The following is a 20,356-nucleotide window of genomic DNA, read 5'->3' as shown; positions in this document are numbered from 1 at the left end:
TTTGAGGCCCTCACGTTCTTTGTTTTTGCCCAGTTGCCATGTCTACTGTTATTTACACATTTCGGACGACATGCTATGTCATATGTATAAATATGACTATTTTATCTTTTTTTTTTTTTTTTTTTTAATAGATTTGGCCACATGTTTTCTTTCGTTTAAAAACTTTGCAAAACACTTAGAAGATCCTTTTCAAAGTTATGGTATATTTAATTCAGTGCAGCAGGAATTAGTCTTTTCCCAAACTGCATGCAGTCAGTGTTGTTTAGATTTTCACCACATGAGGGCGACGCCTTTATTAAAGACTCCTCAGTTTTAGGACTAGGTGCTGGACAGATTATTACAGGTAACCCCACTGGCACAAAAACAGCATTTTTACAATGTAGTTTTGCCGCTTCCAATCAAAAGTCTCAAGTGTAAAAATAAGTGATAAACTTCTGTTAGACTCACTCTCTGTAGTCTCAAAACCTCTTTCCCCCCATCAATGTACATTCCTTTGGCTTTTAAGTGGTTTCGTAAAAACCTGTGTCGGACGCTGGAGCACGTTGACGCCAACACTTGCACTTGGCGCTCTCTTTAAGAATACCACGTCCTGAAACATTTAACCTAAAATATGTGGAATAAAAAACATGCAAAACAAACCTTGAGGTTCCTCTTTAAGAGCCAGGAGAGCCGTTTGTTTTCTTCTGGGCTCCACAGAGCTATTTCTGGGCCGAGTCCTTCAGGTCTAGACAGGAGACGACATCCGATCCCGCGGCACAGCGTCAGGTGGACTGCACATGTAGCCCGCTCAGGAAATTCTTTACAGCTTTGAGCGCGAGTGTGTGTCGGTGATACACGCTCATTTTTCAATCTGAACGGCTGCACCTGCCACCGAGATCAATAAAAATACCTCCTTTCTTCCTGTAAAAAGAGAAACACCCACACCTGGTTTTAATAACGAAGAACAAAGTTTATTTCATGTTGATGTAGAAAATATTTTATAGCTTTCTGTAGGATAAAAAGGACTGAGTAGTAGATAACAAGTTGTCCATTTAAAGCAGCTTCGCAGGACGTCCGATCGTTTGTGGATCGTTCTGTACGTGTTGGGTTCACGTTACTATCAACACCTCTGTAATCAAAACAGGGATGTTAAAGGTGAAACAGTTCTACATTTTCTTAATGTTAACAAATCACCAAAAAAGTTGTAAATATTTCATTTATTTTTTCAAAAAGGCTCAACAACAGCTGGAGACATCAGTGAATGCTGGACTTGTCTGGGACTATTTCCTTTGGCGGATTAATACACAGTTTCTCGGTCTTTTCTAGTGTTTTGTAGACACTTCCCTTAAAGCCCCTTGGTAACAGACACCCATTTTGTCCATGTTCTTATGGCTGGTTGGTTTTGGTAATATGGATACTGTATATATTGTAGATGAATTCTGTCCGTACGCGAGTGCAGCCGCTCACTTTCCCTTCTTCAGGCCGAGCTGCTCCTCAGCCTCCTCGCTGAGTTTTTGTTTCTGGATCTGAGGAGAGAAAAGAGGAACGTTGTGAGCCAATTTAAGCGTCATCAGTCAAAAAATTTGGCACAAAAACTAACAAACCTCAATCATGTTGGGGCTGAAATTAAGTTCTGATGCTGTAATGCTGCAAACATGAGTAAGACTCCTCTATCAGTTCCTCCAGGATTTCACAATGATTTTTGAGATAAATGTTTGATTTGGAGGCGGATTTTCACAAAAATTGCGAAAAATTTGAGTTTTAAGTAGATCTTTTTGCGATAAAATTGAATAAGTTAGAAAAAAAAATTGCAAGTCGAGGACATTTAAAACATTTTTTTTAACAACTACCTGAGTGAGAGTAATATAAATTCTCTTTTTTTTTATAAGAATCGTGCAGCAGTGATGTGAAAAAGTGATATTTTTAACGATGTAAAACCTCCCGTGTGAACCTCGATGTTTGCTACTTTTCTGTGATTCCTCACGTTGTATTTAATTCGCTTTAAACCGAAGTTCTGGTTTTATCCGACGTGCTGCTCTGGGACTCTGGCTTCATCTAACCCGGTGTGCGTGCAGACGCGCTAATAGCTCCTTCCCTCCTGTCTGGGGGCGTTCAGGGCAGCCTGTTCAAACACAGCACCACGTCTACAGTAAATTACATTAAACGGCATCCCAGGAGAGAAACAAGAGCCAGAGGGGAGCCGATGTTTGTGATAATTGAGGGCGAAGTCCGACTTGGAGAGTATTACAGCAGCATTTCATCTCAGCAAACCGTGTTTGGAATTTATGTCGTTTGGAGCAACTTTCTGCTTTTTACGATCTCAGCGGAGAAGTTTGAGAAATTACCTTTCCGGTAACGGTGAGCGGGTATCTGGTCACAAACAGGACGTAGCGAGGAACCTTGAAGTGAGCGATCTGAAAGGAGCAGATGAATAGAAAGGAAAATGAGCAGAGTTTAAACTGACGAATAAAAAAAAGTATGATTATAACTCTAGTTCGTTATGAAATGTGAGAAGGAAACTGCCCCACTTGGTTTTTGCAGTAAGTTTTGATTTCCTCCGCAGTGCACTCCTGTCCGTCCACCAGTTTGATGCAGGCGCAGACCTCCTCGCCCATCCGGAGGTCCTTGACGCCGACCACCTGAAGGAGAATGAAGCGTCTCGCTGGAGTTAATGTGTTAGTGCTGACAGTCAGAAACACACAGTCAGCAGTATGAATATCATCTCACTATAAAAACTATACTACTATAAAAAAATTACACATTTTTTTTATATTTCTTCTGCTTGCGACAATCTTTTAGAGCGAGAATTTCATTGTAAATAAAACTTGATTAACGTTTATGTTTGTAGTCTAAAGTGAATTCATACTAAATAAAACAAGACATGTATCACCTGGGACTCCCTAGTCTCTCCTACTTCTTACAGTTGCCACTTGTAACTACAGAGGGCGGCGTTGAGCGTTGTTTGAACTCACCTGAGCCTCCTTCACTTTGGGGTGCTTGTGCAGAAACTGTTCGATCTCAGCCGGGTAAATGTTCTCTCCTCCTCTGATGATCATGTCTTTGATCCGGCCCTCGACTCGGACGTAGCCGTACTCGTCCAAGCTGCAGATGTCTCTGGAGAGCGAAAAATACCAAGAAAACAAAAAGAAACGGTTAAAAACTCTTCAGGACGCTGGTTGGAAAAATAAACACCAGCCTTTGAAATAAATTCCAAACTCACCCGGTTTTGTACCAGCCGTCTTTCGTGATGCACTCGTCCGTCTTGGCCTGGTCGTCCCAGTAACCCAGCATCACACAGTATCCTCTGATCAGGATCTCCCCCGTCGTCCCCAGAGGAACTATCTGTCCAGTCTTTGGGTTCACGATTTTAGCCTGTGGAGGAGGTGGCTTGTGTTTAATACCTTTTTATTTAACGAATACATTTTATGACTAAATTTTCAGTGAAAATAATGTTTCATTTAAAGCAAACATATGATTACTTATTAAATCCTTCTATTTACAGTACTTTTGCGTTATTTGCTAATACTCAGTGGTTTACCCTAAAAATAGTCTGAATTCCTCATTGCATGTATTCAGTCTGGCATCAAAGACCAAGTATGAAAAGGGAAGCCAAAACATCTGCATCGCCCCCTGGTGGCTGGTTAAAGTATTGACCCCACCTCCTCCATGTTAGCAGATGGGACAGAAGCATGACCATAGACTGTTTAAGGTCTAAAGAAATTAGGCCACTGAAGAAGTGTCTTAAACTGCAATACAACAAAATGCCACTAGAGGGTGCCTACAAAAGACCTCCAGCTCCATAGACTCCCATTCAACTTCTCATGAAATACAAAGTCATTCATACATTTTTCCAACAAGTCAGTGTGGTGTCATTCACTAAAGTCCCTCCTTCCTTTTAATTTTCTGGTGGTCCATCTGAAAATAATTCCATCATTAATTAGATACTTGGCCTATAAAAGGTGTACGTTCGGCAGCGTGTCCGTTTGATTGACAGGTCCGTGGCGCAGTCAGGTTACAGGTAACGGTGGGCGGGACGTTTTTTCCTAAATCTTTTCATTACTTAGATTTTTGTTCAAAGGATCACCGTTTTACTTAATACCTTTTTAATACACACAAGATGATTGTGTACGAACATATTTCTCTGCATAATGTTTTTCACAATGAGAAGTACGTTGACGAACCTCCAAGTGGTCCATGATGTATCCGGACGTCTCACACTTCCTCTCCAGGTTGTCCATCGGGGAGCCGCAGAACGTCACAGGGCTGTTCTCCGTGGTTCCATATCCGAGCTGTTGACCACACAAACAGCAAAGATGTGAGCAGGAGGGACGAGATGCAAAAACTAATAAAGAAAGCACGAACAGAAGCTACTTCATCGCGGCGTCATTAATGAAAAAAAGTTAACTCCTTATTACTGAGAAATAATCTGTTGATGATCTTTGTTCTAGAAGCAGTGATTTTCTTTACGCAACCGGAGCTCCACAAAAAAATTTTTAATACAAAAATGTTAATTTTTGGGGATAAATGGTCTGATTTTGTTCACTTAACAGTTTAAACCAGAGCGATGTTCAGTTTTATAAAATAGAAAAAGACGCAAATCTTCTCAAGCGACAATGAAACCAACAAATATTTGGTGCCGTTGCTTGAAAATGAACTCAAACAATTAATAAATTAACAAAACAGTCACTTTTTAATGTTCTATTATCTTTTAATCAGCTGCGGTGCTCAAGTATTTCTATTTTAGGATACTTTTCTGAACTACATTTCAAAATAAAATGTTTTTTGTTACTGCAGGAAAAGTAAAACGGCAAAAAAAATACAAATACTTGAATTAAACCATGCACTTATTAATTTACAAATTACAAAATCTATAAATGAAAGACATGTTTAAGGTCTCAGAAACTACTGTACTTCACTACCTCGACTGCAGAAGGATATAATGTACTTTTTTTTTTATATATATACTGATTGACTTTTCCGAGGTAATCCTATATGGGTTTTTTTGGCTCCGTTTTTGACAATTGACTTTGAATTGGTTGATTATAATATTTTTCTGCCTTGGGATGATTAAAGTATCTCTCTATCTATCTTGATTCCACATCTACATCTCAGATTCAGATTTTATACTCTGACATAGATTCGAGGTATACAATTTTTTACTATTCACAGGTGCAAATTCAATCAAAAATTCACTGGACAAAAGGGACTTCCAGGACATTTTGGAGGACGCTACGGTGAGAACATCCACCTGGAAAATCCGTGAGGAGACGATATTCCCAATAAAATGTCAGATTTGTTAAGTAAACTCTAGATTCCATTTTTTCCGGGTGGGTCCATCCATCTTATAAATACACCCGCCTGAAGCCAAACCACCTTCTTGACCTGAGCCAGTGACACATTTTGAAAAAAGCTCCTCCATCGTTTGCACGACCGTTGCGTAATAAATACCACTCTCAAACAGAAAGAATGCACACAGGAATGTAGAGCGGCACCTGAAACTTTCACCCCTCTGATGATGGATGTATCCTCTTTTTTTTTTTTTTTTTGCAATTGTTATGATTTGAAACGGCATCTCGCGCCTCGCCAGCCATCTGGAGACTATTATAGGTTATAAAACAGCTGCACAGGAGTGGCTCCTTTTCCTGCCGCCGCAGACTGAAAAACAATAGAGACGTCTGGGAGCGCGCTCAGATCCAACCTGACCTCGTGCCACGTTGTCAGAACGCTCACCTGGAAGCTGCTCAGAAGTTATACAGAGAACTAAAGCTGGCAAAAGTATTTGTTTGGAAATATGCGTCCTGCAGGAAGATCACGGTCACTGAAGGTCCTGCAGAGACGAAGGCAGCAGCACCGAGAGCCACCGTGTTGTCGTCCTCTTGCTCATTCAGGGTTAAATTCTCACAGATACTTGACTTCCTCCTTGCAGACCTCTCACTCCGACACCCTGGCAAGCCCTCCTTGCTTTTTTTTTTTCCCTCCTTAAGTAAATGTTATAAATACTGCTGTGTGTTCTGCCGAGCGGCCATCCTCCTCTCGATGTGAACGTCTCTGCCCACCTCCGCTCAGTCGCTCACCTTTTCCCTCCCTCTCCGTCCGGCTGTTTTCTCTCTCTGCACAAACACAAACACGTTCTCTCCTCTTCTCTCTTCTTCTTCTCCTCCTCTCAGGATTTCTCCAGGATTTTTCCCATCAGACGCCGGGTTAACTCGTCTCCACCGGCCCGTCACGATGCGTTGTGTGAGCTGGCTGCTGCTGGGGACCTGCCTCCTGGTGCTGGGCCCCGCGGTGCAGGGAGCCCCGAGCCAGTGCCCGAGCCCCTGCCACTGCCACGGCGACCTGCAGCACGTCATCTGCGACAGCATCGGGCTGAAGAAGATCCCCCGGGTGTCGGAGGCCACCCGCCTGCTGAACCTGCAGAGGAACAACCTGGGCAGCATCCCCACGGGGGCCTTCGGCGACAGCAAGGGACTCATTTCTCTGCACATGCAGCACTGCCAGCTCCGAGAGATCGGCTCGCAGGCCTTCAAGGGGCTGAAGAAGCTCGTCTACCTCTACCTGTCCAACAACGAGATCAGCAGCATCAAGCCGGGCGCCTTCGAGGACCTCACCGAGCTCACCTACCTCTACCTAGACGGGAACCAGATCGGCGATCTGGCCAAGGGCATCTTCTCCCCCATGATCAACCTGTTCATCCTGCAGATCAACGACAACAAGCTGCGCGAGCTGCGGCCGGGGACCTTCACGGGCGCCAAGGACCTGCGCTGGCTGCACATGAGCGGCAACGAGCTGACGACGCTGCAGCCGGGCTCCCTGGACGACGTGGAGAACCTGGCCATACTTCACCTGGACAGGAACAAGATGTCCACCTACCCCGGTGCCGCCCTGAGCAAGCTGCGGGTGGTGGAGGAGCTCTCGCTGGGGAGGAACCCCATGAGGAACATCCCCGACAACGCCTTCCAGAGCTTCGGGCGCTACATGGAGAAGCTCCACCTGGACAACATGGGTCTGGAGAAGGTCAGTCGATGCTTTTAAAAGGCCGTTTAGGAGCATTCATTCTAACATTTAGTACTGAAGGATGCTGCAGCTAAACAAAATGTTTTTTTGAGGGGGGCTTAAAATGATTTAATTTGAAATGCAAGATAAGAGAAAGACTTGTTCAGCTGCAAACTTAAGCATCCTGCAGAGGAGACGACAGAGAGCTCAAAAGTTCACTGAGTTTCTAAAGGTTTCTTTTTCAGATTTCATGGCTTCAATATTAATAAAATACTTTGCAGTCTGTCTTAGTATTTACCTGTTTTGTTTGGTCTGGGAAACTATTTACATGTCCGGGCTGGTGAGTGGTCAACACCTGCCTTCGCCACAAGACATTTTTTTTTTTTTTTTAAACATAGGACACGTGTTAAAGGATTCTTCCACAGAAGTTCTTCCTCAATAATCCAACTATAAACCTTCTACAATTACAGTTTACATGAATAGTGAGATTTAAGCGACTTTCATGGCTGATGTCTGATTCTTTAGTTTTTCTGTGTTTCTGACAGTGAAAACTTGCTGCATCTTTGAAATGCAGATGTGATTTGCAACAGGATGCAAATGCTGAATTCTTACTAACTGCAGAGCAACCGTAAGTTTACAAAAGAACAATTGGAGAGAAAAAGCTATAAAGCTGCAAAACAACTTAAAGTGCATTAAAATAAAGACTTAATCTTCACATTAGAGGGTTGAATGGACCTCATTGTAGCTGAATTTACCACCACATGTTAATGATGGACTCACGGAACAGAAGATTTAAAGTGTGATAAAACATCACAAACACTTCAGTTTTACCTGGGAGTAAATACTATTTTTTAAAGGGGCTGTTTATCTAAATTTCTAAATAAAAGTCTCCAGTAATGAAGTGCTTTTATTTGTTCAGGTTTCGAGGTAAACGTCCAGATTTCTGCTGCAGCAGCAGATACGAAGGATTTTGTTTGTTTAAAAAATTATATTTCATGGTGTTTTCAGAAACAATGCTCACAATACTTTACATAATTCACAGGCGGAACTATCATCAACCTGAAGGTAGGAAGCTGCACAACAGCTTGAAAGATTAAACGGACGAGACGCGAGATTATTTAAGGATAAAGAAAGAGGAATATGTTTTATTTTCTCTAATTTATTGCAAATTTTTCTTTTAAATGGTGCCTGACAGCTTATGAAAAATGATGCAGGGTTGCCAAACTTAAAAAGCTTCAGCTGACCCGAATCTGTCAGTGAAATCTTTGATGAAGAGTTGGAGCAAGTTGAAACTGTCAGTCTGTGAGGATTTAAGATGATTTTAACAACTTTAAAGCTAATAAAGGGGAAACAAAAGGGGAGGAAAGTGTGTTAAGAGGACTTCCTGGATAATCATTTATCATCTGAGCAGTAACTTAAAGACAGCAATGCTGCCAATAACAACCTGTGATGACTAATGACGGATTATAGACTCGTTCCTCTTCAGAAAGTAGGAAACAGTTTTGAGTTTTATTGATCTTTGAGGTATTTTAAGTGGAGAAAAAAGGTGCACAAATTGTATTGTGGATCTATTTTTAGGTGAACTATCCCTTTAACCCTTCACTTGTTCATCAGTGGAAGCTGAAGACAGGAGACGGATGTCTGCAGAGTGCTGTGAAAACATCTGTGTTCATCCCCATCAGTGTACAGTACGAGCTCTCTGCTCCTCAGACATTCATCGGCGCATATTTGCCTCATACTTGAGGTTAATTCAATATTTGAGTGTACCTGTGCCAAAGTGCCAGGAGGGAGGGAGGGGGGGGGGGGGGGGTAAACTGTGAAATAACAAGCTTCTCACGCCGGGACTGAGTGAGAGCCCGGTGGACGACAGAGACGTTTTCAGCCCCCCCCAAAAAAACGCAGGTATTTTTAGGGTGTTTTTGTTTGCTGGACCTCCGCCATGCATGTCTGAGTCTAATTATTCCACAAGTGTTATTTTCAGCAAGGTGTGTTTTCTGCTTGAAGGCTAGCGAGGGTCCTGTAAACAGGTCAGGAGGGGTGAGGAGACGGGTAAACAGAGGCAGGGTGTTCCACGCTGCATGAACAGGAGTATTTTTAGCCGGGCCCTCGGACCCCAGCTTGAATGGACAATTGGGCCCTTTAGCGAGCCTTTTCCTGGCAGAGAGGAGAAAACACCTCGGCCTCGCTGGAAGACGTCCATCTTCCGCTGCTTCAGAACACCAGAACCTTCAAGCTGTTCTGTCGCTCGGGCAGTGGAAATTTCCAAAAAGAGCCTCAACCTCCTCCAAGACTCGGCATGAAACGAGCCTTTTTTTATTAAAGTGCAGCTCCGCTCTCTCTCATCCTGGAGGAGACAAAACGTCTGACGTAGGTGGGTTCATGTCGCACCTCTCTGAAGATTTTAGCACCCTCACAGAAGCGTATGAAGCAGGAAGGGAGGAAGAAGGAGGCCAGTGACTGTTGGTGTTTACACAAACGCTGCGAACGGGAGGAAGGATGAGATGAGGTTTTCATGGCAGAGAAACACTGGTGAGATTCCCCCCCGCTCGCTGTGCATCTGTCTGCCTCCTGACGGACAGGAGGACGAGGCCCCGGAGGTGCAGGAGTTTTTTGTTTTTTTAAACAACAATGTATGCAGCAATAAACTGGAAAAACAAAACAAGAACTTCATGCGTGTCTGCTTCTGTTTCCAGTTCTCTGACGGTGCGTTTACTGGCGTGACGGCGGTGAAGTCGCTTCACCTGGACAACAACAAGCTGAGGTCGCTTCCCAGGAGCCTCAAGTTCGGCACCATCGCCAACCTCACCCTGTCCAACAACCTGTGGAGCTGCACGTGCCAGCTGGCTCCGCTGCGCAGGTAAGAGGCTCGAGCAGAGACACGGAGGCTGAACAAATCTCTACCGACAAGCAGACCGAGAGCTCGACTGTGACTCACGATACGTCACTTCTCTTAAAAAACCAACACATTACAAAGGCCACGAAAACCACAAATCATAATCTGACAGCTCGACGGACGTGACGTCCACGGAGGTCAAATACAACCCACGGGAGTGTTTCCCGGTTCGGTTCAGCCACAGAAACCACCGGTATAAAAAGGAAGGATTATGATTTGGGGTTAAAATGATGACTTTAACTTTGTTGTGTTAAAGGTTACTACTTCCTGACAGTCATACAAGCTCTTGTATGAGGCTCAAAATGGTAAAAGAGAGTTGTCGACTAATTGTAAGGTTGCCTGTTCAATCTTTAACCTCCTGTCGTCCACGTGCCGAAGTGTCCTTGGGTAAAACACTCACTCGAGTCGCTCCCGATGGCAGGTTGAGCATCTTCCGCTGGTGTGTGTGTGTGTGTGTGTGTGTGTGAGATTGCAAAGCGCTTTGCAGACTGCCGAGGTATTAAGAGGACTTTATAATTGCAGACCGTTTTACATTCGTCGTCATGGCAACAGTAAACCCAAGTCACCGCCTCCCCTCCTAACAAAGAGAAACTCACTACACCAACATCATCTGAACTGCGTTTATCTACACGTCCACTAGAGGGCGCTTTAAAACAGAATTCAGCATCAGGATTTCTCCTCTGGGAACCTCTCGTACCAGATTTTTGTGCCGACCCATCCGATATCTGTCGAGACCAAAGCAGCAACGTATCCTCTTGTTCACATCAGCAGCCTTTAAATCTTATTTTTCTTCCAGAACAAAACTCTCCATCTTTTGTTTTTTTTCCCGTCCGCAGGTGGATGGACTCGAGCCGCATCCGTCCGGACGCGTCGTGCGCGTTTCCGCCTGCACAGAGAGGCAAGCAGGTCCGAGACAGCAGCGCCTTCGGCGGCTGCAGAGTGAAGGCGAAGCAGGCCAAGAAGGGCACTCGTCACTGAACCGCCAGCTACGCAGGTATCACGTGTATATTTTTAATGCCGACTCCACATAACCAACTGGAAAACCTCCACATAAAGTTAAATGATGGGTCACCGAAAAGTCCTCGCTGATCACTACCTTTTACAAAATACCTCTGAGGTTGCAGCTTTGTCCCTAAATCACATCCCTCCGGTGGGATGGAGGTTTTCAGCTGGACTTCTGGACTCAAGTGTTGTTGTTTTTTTTTTTTGGAGAAGCTCAGAGTTGTTTTTGACTTTCTCTCTTTCCCGACCGCAGAACTCTGCGTCCTTCCTGCCTCTGTCCTCGCCTGAACTTTTCCACGTTGGCCCGGAGGTCCGGTACACGGGGTCTCTGGTTTGGAGGGCAGACTGTTTGATTTGGCTCCTCATTCTTGCCCCGTTTGTTTTTTGTAGGAGACGCTGAGGAGGAGCCCGTCCAGGTGACCGGCTGCGACTGAAGCAGCGCCGGCTGATTCTACTTTAAGACTGTCCATCTATTCATCTGCCAGATGTTGTCAGCAGTGTAAACACAAACACTAACACGCTCTGTCTGTCTCTCTCCAACACGCATGGACCAGGTTTATATTTCTTTTTTCATTCATTTATATCAAAGATGAAGTGGAAGCAGGGAAGATTGCAGGTAACCTCCAAAATAAAAGCATGAGTTTGTTTAAACGAGGGCTGCAAAAACAGCATTAAACTAAGATGTGTTGCGCAACGGACAAACAGTAAACAAGTCGTAAATAAGTTTCAGCGGCTCGATGAGCACGAAACTAATACAAACTCAAAAAAAGCTTTCAAGAAAGTTGATAGCATGCTAACATCTTAGCTTAGCATAAAGACTGGAAACAAAGGGAAACTGCTAGCCTATGATGATCATTTTTGGCTATTTAGGGGCAGCAGAACAAACTGAAAACAACATGATGTAGTAAAGTCTGAATGCAAGTCTAACATTCACTCCCTTTTAGCTCCGTTTTTGGTCTCCACACACACTTCATGTACTTCACGTAGCATGAAGTGGTGCTCCATTGCATTGTTTGATATGGTCATCTCAATAAATAATGAAATGTCAACGACTCCGAACGAGATCAAGAGGCAGAGAAATCCCTCCGTCAGACTAAGAGGAGTTATTAAACATGAACAGCTGTCGCCGAGGCCGTCATCTCTTTTCTGTTTTTACACCCTCACCGACTGAGAAAACATCCGAGACGTTTAAATCGACCAAAAAGGGCACAGAACAGGTGGATCAATACGTTTGTCTTTCTTTTCAGTGGCATTTTCTCTTCCTGAAAAGCTATAAAACTTTTAATTTTTTGTCACTGCTTAGAATGTACAAGAAGAGGATGAATGCAGGATCATTAATACTAATTCTTTGTTGTACCAATTATTTTGAAAAAAACGTTTCACAGCAGGCAGGAGGGGTTTTCGGAAAAGTGTTGACTTTAAACGCATATCTACATGTATATTCATCGTCTTTACATTTCCTGGACTTTTGGAAGTGCTAACGAGTTCTCACATCCAATAAACCTTTTACAAAACTGACATTTAGTTTTGTCTACTTGTTATTTAAAAGATATCTAATGCTGGATTGTCTGTATGAAAACCATCTCCTGAAGGACTCACCGCAAAAATCAAAAGGATGTTCTTTTGAGGATTTGTCTCCCTCTAGCGGGGGAAGTTTGAACTGCACCACTGAAGCATTTACTGAGCGAGACACGCTACGTTTTGATCATTATATTGGAAAAGATTGACTCACTGTTATTCCCTTGATGCCCATCTCATACACGACCTTCTTCACCAGTTCTGGAGGACAAGGTGAACCGGCCATGATGCCTACACAAGAAAAATATAAACAAATAGAAGCACTTTAGGATAAGAAAACACAAGTTTATGAAAGTTCTCAGCAGAAAACAGGCATTAAATCATTAAAACTGTAATTTTTAAGTATATTCAGTTTCTTTTTCCCTCACCTGCCTCCACTGACGACAAGTCGTATTTAGCAAAGTCGGGCTGGTTGAGCATGTCGACGTACATGGTGGGGGTGCCGTAGATGATGGTGCACCTGAGAGGGAGGGCAGGACGATAATATACATCTTAACTGACTTTATTTTTTCATTAGAAACCAAAGAAGACATTTTTTTTTCGTGAGAATTAAAAGTTCAATAATAGAAGACTTTTACAAGCCGGTGGCTCCAAACTGAATGAACCAGATTACAGACACTCACCTTTGGCCTGCATAGCTGTCACAAGGACAGATACAGGAGATCATTCCTGCCCACTGCAATAAGACTGTACAATAACTCACCTCTGGCAAAATCCATCACAGTACAATAACACTGTTGACTGTGTTTCTTGGTTTGTTTGTATATAATATATATATATATATAATGTACTGTATATACTGTGCATTTTATATTTTTTACTGCTATTTAATTGCTTTTCTATTATTATTATTATTATCATCTTATTGCTTCTGTAGCGAAAAAATGTCCCCTCGGGGATTAATAAAGTAAATACCTACCTACCTACTAGCGCTCGTTGCTTTATCTAATTCTAAATGAGGCAACATGACTTTTTTTTTTCTTCTTTTTAAACAGGCGCAGACTAAAATCTTTGTTAAAAACATTTACCAACTGGAGGACTGAATAGTGGAGAACAGATGTTGACTCCGTTTGTCCTCAAACAATAAAACAACGAGCGTAATCTGATCAGAGACTAATGTTCACTAATGCCATCGCCACGAAACCATGTTTGAACTGTTGACCTCAAACACAAACAGCTTTTTCTTCTGACTGAAGCTCATTTCTTTAAGTCTGTTTCTGTCTTTATGTGCATTACAATCGCTTGTGTGGTTTTAAGGAGCTCATTTGACGGGTGCAGGAATGTCATTTTTAGAAATATACGGAAGTTATGCAACAGGCATGAGTACAGTTATTCTGACCTCTAAACAGGAAATCTGAGATGTTTGAAAACCGGTTTGTGCAGCTTCAACCTTCCTGCAAACCACAGCCGAAGACTGAACTTGAACTCCTTCAGAGTAAATGATATTAATCTGAAATGAGTTTTAATCCACAGCGAGCACAAGACATCCAGAGTTGGTGGTGATTACAGTCCAGGCTCGTTAAATCCTTTGTTACGAGGTATTAAAGCTCAAACCGCTCTCGTTACATCCAAGACAGCCGACGATATCTGACGTTACCTCTCGCTCTCCATCGCCACCAGGTTGGCCTTCCCGTCGTACCCGGGGGAGGGAAACACTATGGAGATGCCGTGCACGGCCAGGCACATCCCTCCTCCCACCGAGCCGAAGCAGTGGTACAGCGGCACCGGCAGGCAGATACGAAGCCGAGGCTGCAGGGTGAAAAAAAACAACAACGAGATAAAAGGGTCATAAATGAAAGCTGTGCAGCTGATTCTGAAAGATGATGACGGATCTTTATGAACATCAGCTGATTTCCCAGTTTGATGCGGAAGAACTTTAGTGGAGGAATTGAACACTCATATTTTTTGTGTATTTCTTATTTAAATTATACTTTGGTTTTTCCTTTCACTTTTGTTCTACGTACTCGGTGCTGTATGCAAATGTCCCTGCTGTGGAACTAATAACGGATGATCTTATCAGTGTCTCATTTGGCACCACCTGAACCATAAAGTTTTGTCCGAAGGCTTTTGGATTTTGTTTATCTTTTTGTTCATCTCAAGCTTTTCTAACATTTTACGCAGATTCTTTAATTAAAAAAACCAAAACATTTTCTTCCGTGACGACCCCGAAAATGCTCAACCGAAAAGGTCTTCCAAAGTTTTCCACAGGCGTGGCGAAAATACTGAACTCAAGTTACTCAATATGCAATTTTGTCCCTCCTTGGATGTTTGATGTGAACATTAACTGAAGCTGTTGAATTGTATCTGCAGGACTTCATCCACTGCACTGCTGCCACCTGATTGGCTGCTTGGATGAATAATAATGTAACAAAAAAACCTTTATTTGTATAGCACCTTTCATACAAGAAATGCAGCTCAAGGTGCTTCACAGCAAGAGAATAAGCAGGGTTTCCTAATAACGTGCTTAACGGTGAGTGTTTCTGATCCAACAAATCTTGTCTTCCCGTCTGACACTTTAGCTCAAACCTGATTGATTCCTTCTGAGAATAAATCTTTTAAAAAGGCTCTGTAAATTTCCTAAATCAGCTGAAGACTGTGGTTTATAGCAAATGTTATATATCAGCACACTTTGTTCTTAATAAAATGACTCACCCTCCAGTCGTATCCCAACCTTTTTCCAACGGTGTAGGCGTTGTTGATGATGTTGTGATGAGTCAACGTGGCACCTTTTGGAGCTCCGGTTGTTCCCTGATAGAAGAGACACAATCATTTACAAATCAGTTTACAAGGCAAGTTAAAGAGGCTGCTTTTTATTGCTCTATAAACATGAAGCTAACAGGAATTCACTTTTCTTATAAACACAATAAAGATTAAGAACTATTTAATTGTGAGGAGGAATTTGTGAATGTTAGAAGTCGCGTATGAAATATTCTTGACCATTTACAATCAAAACAAATTAGAGATCCATTTTAATTTGGCATAATTTTAATGGTTTTATTGGTAGATATTATTATTATGCATCTTTTTATTGTTTACCGTTACTCATAATTCAACACTCAGGTTATAAATCATTTAAAATATATATATTTGTATTTAAAATATACCCAGAATGTCTTATTATAAGTATTCATGTTGATTCACTATGATGTCAGTATGATAATGAATGTTGTACTTTTCCTTATTGGCCTTTTTTTTTTTTAATGATGAATACCTGGTAAAATGACATTTCAAAAAACCGAAGTTACCGAAGTGAACTGGATGTTGATCGGGTCGTTGAATGTGAGCGTCTTCTGCAGGTCGTGGAGCTGCTGCACGAACTGGCTGCTGCCGGCCTGCATCACGTCGTCGAAGTGAAACATTCCCGGCTGTCGGCTGTCCAGGACGATGACAGAGCGAAGTTCTGGGAGTCTGGGTGGGGGGGAGAGAGAGAGAGAGAGGGGGGGGGGGGGGGGGGGGGGGGTTAATAAATGTGGGTCAAGCTTTGTAACCAGAGGAGCTGTAGGTTGTAACTGTAACGTCCGGCAGCTATTTGTTCTGCTGGTCGGTGTACTGTACACTGTACACTTCGGAAAGTGGATCCGGATCGTGTTACCAGCTGTACCTGGCGCTCTTGATGTCTCCCGGGCTGCAGGTCTCGATTTCCGGACAGATCTTCCTCAGCATGTCGCAGTACTTCTGAGTCTTGAACTGCAAGGGGCACACGACGGTTTTACAACCGACCTGCGAACAGATGAGCAGAAGATCGACCTCGTGAGATCCCGACTCCAAGAGGGTCACGGCATTAAATTATGTGTCGGTAAAAGAAATAAAAAATTATTTAAAATGACTCACCTTGCGCAGGGCAAACTCCACCTCCTGCACCTGGTACGCTGGGTTCACAGACACCTGTGAGGCGGTAAGACAATACAAAGGCGCTCAAAAAAAAGCTTTTTATTGTTTATTCAGATTTTCCTCAATGATATTGATCATAAAGGAAAATATACTGCGATGCAATGTTGATGATCCGCAAATACAGGTGACTAAAATCTAGAACAAGTTGATCTGTACATGTAGTTCAAGGTGACTAAATATTAACAACATGCCCTCACAGTGTTCTCACCCTGAAACATTACTGTGATTGTTGCTGAATTGCCACATTTGTCACAACACCGTTCCCAAAGACTAACGTTAGTTTGTGGTGCCGCTTGTTGCAGTTACATTTTAAAATGAGAAATTATGTTGAAATACATCCATAACATTTTTTTTTTTCTTTATTGCTACCTTCGTGGCTTTCTTTCCTGTGACTCACCAGTATGATGCCAGCGACGGCTGTTGCAAACTGGAACAGGACCCACTCGTAAGTGTTCGGCCCCCACATGCCGAGCCGGTCTCCTTTCTTCAGGCCGAGTGCCAGCAGCCCGGCTGCAGCTCGGTCCACCTGCACAGACAACACAAAGTGGACTGTGCTGACAGGTCATCATTGTAAATGAGAATTGGTTCTCAATTGATTTTACCTGGTTAAATAAAGGTCAAAAAAAAAAAAAAAAAAAAAAAAAAAAAGTTTAGCGTGTGTTGACTGGAGAGAACAAACATCCTGAGGACTATAGATCTACAGATAACCGTCAGCACTCGTTTTGGATTACACCAATGTGACAGTAAGGCCCAGTTTTACATTTAAAATCTGTCAGTGATTTACATGATGGTCTGTTGAGTTATGTTAAATGAATATTATTTAACCATTTATTTTGGACTTAAGGGGAGCTGGGCGGTCAAAGGTTAAACTCACTTTGACCTTTGGATTGTTGGACATCTAGTACAGAATAAACTTCAAGTGTTTTTAAGCTTCATCGAATGACACTCGTATCTTTTTGAGGAGGCGACTCACATCCTGTTGAAACTCTGCGTAGGTCTTGCGGACTCCGCCTTGCATGAAAGCCACGGCCTCTCTGTCGGGCCAGCGCTCCACAGACATCAGCAGGGCTTCGCCCACCGTGGAGCAGAGCAGCGACGTGGAAGACGTGCCGTGGGCGTAGCTGGTGGTGAGCGTCGGGATGATGGGAGGAAAATCCACATGGATGTTGCTGAAGGGCGGAGAAAAGTCAAATCAAATATAGTTCTGACAGGAGGATTTAATGGGGAAAAAAACTTCCCTGTGGTAATATTATTATCAATAATAATAATAAAAAAACATTGTTTGTATAGCACCTTTCATACAAGAAATGCAGCTCAGTGATTTACAGCAAGAGAATTACATGCAGTGTTTCACATAAAACCAGATATAAAGGAACATTTACAAACATGATGCATAAGAAACAGATAAAATGCATGAGAACAGATCAAATTAAACACAAAGAGTTAAAATATAAAATATGCATTTAAAAGTGCGGTAGTTCAAAGTGCAAGAGAGCTTCAGGTGTAGCTAGCTAAAGTCTGATGTAAAGAGATGCGTTTTGAGCTTTCTTTTTAAAGTATTAACTGAGCAGCTTCCCTGATATCTAACAGGTAGTTTGTTCCACAGCTTTGGAGCGTAGCTGACAAAAGCTGAATCCCCAATTTTCTTTCAGCTGTTTGCTGGGAACCGCCAATAAACCAGCAGCAGATGATGTCGGTGTTCTTAAAGGATCATAGTTCACCAGAGAGTTAGAGATGTAACTCGGACCGAGAACATTAAGAGCTCAATACGTGAGGAGGAGGAGCTTAAAGTCAGTCCTGTGTCCTACAGGCAGTCGGTGCAGAGCAGCCAGAACTGGACTGATGTGTTCTCTCCTCTTGGTTCTGGTTAATACTCCAGCTGAAGCCTATCTGTTGTTTTCTTTGGTAGGCCAGTAAAAAGTGCATTAGTCCAGTCAGTTAGAAATGAATCAACTTTTCTGCATCTCCGATTTATAAACGGCCGAACCTTGTTTATGCTTCTTGGGTGGAAAAAAATAAGTTTTGGTCACTTTGTTAATGTGGGCCTTGAAACTTCGATCCGAGTCTAAGATTACACCAAGACTTGTTACCTCCGATCGTACCCTCGGAGTTAGTTGGCCCAGATCTTATTCTACGATTTCTCTTTTTGTTTTGGGGCCGACGAGGAGGATTACTTGAATGAAAATTTTGCTTGTTATTACGGAGTACCTCCAGGCTCTGTCATAGATCCCCTCATATTTTCTATTTACCAGCCCACATTTGGTCAGGACATTTGTTTTCACTTCTATACCGATGATACGCAACTTTATGTTGAGAACCATCAGCAATCTAAAGCTTCTTTCTCACATGAAACAACAGACGCTCCGCTCACACAGAAACTTATTACCGGGCAGCCAGCAGGCTGAAGTCAGTTTAAAGTCCGGTTCAGATTTATACAACTTCTCAGGATAAAGTCAAGATAAGTTTAGGGTTTCAGTGCTTGTTTGAAAGCAGCTTTGAGGACATTATTACTTTTGTGAGATATGTTTACTCATATCTGGTTAAATCAAAAGTCACCTCCTGATAAGTCAAACTTTGCAAAGAACAGCGGCTTGTAACGTGGAGGTCAGATTACTCTTGAAGCATCACAAGATAAATTCAATTGATCTTGAAATGATTAATTGAAGAAGTGGGAACAAAGCGCTCGCTGCAGCACAAAATATTTTCCTCTTTCTTTGTGAAATATTGAATAATTTGACCTTAAACAGTTGTTTAAATTAAACCATTTTGATTGGGATGCTGACAACGCATCTAAAAGGCAGGTGTTTGCTGGTTAATCAGTTAATTTATCGGGTTGTTTTTTTTTCTTTTCTTTTTTTTTTAAAGATTATCATGTTTTTTTATATCAAATCTCAATCTTTAATATTACTACAAACTATATCCTGTAAATAATTGGATTAAAAAGTAAATTTGTCTTTGAAAAGTGGTGGAATAAATCGGAGTTTCTTTCTAGCAGTGCTGGGAAGAAACTCAGATTTGAGTGAGGCCATTAATCTACACAATGCAATCAAGAACTATTCTTCTTTTAATGTTTTTGCAGCTGCGTTGGACTGCACCATCTCTTCTTTAAGTTTATGTTATCCTTTGAAGCATATTGATAAAACTCGTGCACAAGGAAATGGCTGAAAATAGCTGTTAAACTAAATCTCAGTCGAGATTGCGTAACATTTAACTCGGGAATTGGTTCTGCAGAAGTAAAAACATTTTTTTTAAGTTTAGTCATAACAATCACGTGATCCTTCACAGGATGTTACATGATGAAAAAGCAAATAGTAAATTACCAGCATTTAACAAGGTGATTCTTTTTTTTAGGGTTATTCTCCTTTAAGTAGATGGGGTTTTATTTTGAGGTTGGAAATTCCCCGCACATTATTCTCAATTCAAAGTGGATAATGGTGGTGTTGTTGTTTTTTTTTTAATACTTTCTAATTACTCCACTCACCGACTGGCTGCAGGTACTCCGGGCTGACGTGTCCATGGTCTGCACAAAACTTTCAAAGTTGTGGGAAAAGTTCCGTTGTTCCGCAGAGGCTGGGAGCGCAGCGCGGCGCCGAGGATCATTGTTTGCAGCTGCAGTTTGCTGCGCCCAGATGCGCCAAAAGTTGAGCCGACAGAGAGAGCTTCAGGTCCGCAGAGATTCCTCGGAGTAACCGCAAGACGCACCGGGCCGACTGATCAGGTGGAGAACAATCTTCTACTCAAGCTGAATGTCTGCAGCTGTTTAAGTAGCGCGTCACTCGAACCTTGATCGGTTGTTGTTGACACGATTAACTCACGGAGCGGCCTCGGCCTGCTGGGGGCGCCCTGCGCTGCAGGGAGAGAAGAGGACCAGCCATCAGACCCACAGCTACTGAAACTGAAACTGAAACTGAAGAAACACAGGAAGTTATTTTTAGAGGAGTTATTCATGTGAAAGTACTGATATTGTGGAAACTGCGCGCAATATGTCCCTCTGACATGCAGGAGCACAAAGTTACTGTG

The 20,356-nt window shown here is 42.5% G+C and overlaps 2 protein-coding genes across 2 annotated transcripts; one reads left to right on the top strand and one right to left on the bottom strand.

The window, feature by feature from the left end:
- Positions 1-48: 48 nt before the first annotated feature.
- On the bottom strand, positions 49-20,167 carry acsf2 (acyl-CoA synthetase family member 2). Its single transcript, XM_069160063.1, has 16 exons — positions 19,818-20,167; positions 17,310-17,505; positions 16,734-16,862; positions 16,277-16,330; positions 16,047-16,165; positions 15,691-15,853; positions 15,098-15,193; positions 14,043-14,194; positions 12,814-12,905; positions 12,600-12,676; positions 4,161-4,268; positions 3,200-3,351; positions 2,952-3,093; positions 2,508-2,618; positions 2,325-2,393; positions 49-1,505 (listed from the first exon to the last, which is right to left on the bottom strand). The coding sequence occupies exons 1-16, from the start codon at positions 19,934-19,936 to the stop codon at positions 1,443-1,445; spliced, it is 1,842 nt and encodes a 613-aa protein (XP_069016164.1). The 5' UTR covers positions 19,937-20,167; the 3' UTR covers positions 49-1,442.
- On the top strand, positions 5,711-12,385 carry chad (chondroadherin). Its single transcript, XM_069160064.1, has 4 exons — positions 5,711-6,993; positions 9,666-9,829; positions 10,702-10,859; positions 11,258-12,385. Exons 1-3 carry the CDS (start codon positions 6,208-6,210, stop codon positions 10,841-10,843), a joined length of 1,092 nt encoding a protein of 363 aa, XP_069016165.1. The 5' UTR covers positions 5,711-6,207; the 3' UTR covers positions 10,844-10,859; positions 11,258-12,385.
- Positions 20,168-20,356: the final 189 nt, after the last annotated feature.

The sequence above is a fragment of the Embiotoca jacksoni genome, unplaced genomic scaffold, assembly GCF_022577435.1.
Source record: "Embiotoca jacksoni isolate LCO1_2020_lvr unplaced genomic scaffold, fEmbJac1.0.p SCAF_26, whole genome shotgun sequence".
NCBI classification, from domain to species: domain Eukaryota; kingdom Metazoa; phylum Chordata; class Actinopteri; family Embiotocidae; genus Embiotoca; species Embiotoca jacksoni.
Note: the sequence above shows the minus strand (reverse complement) of the source record. Positions and strands in the feature narration are given on the sequence as shown.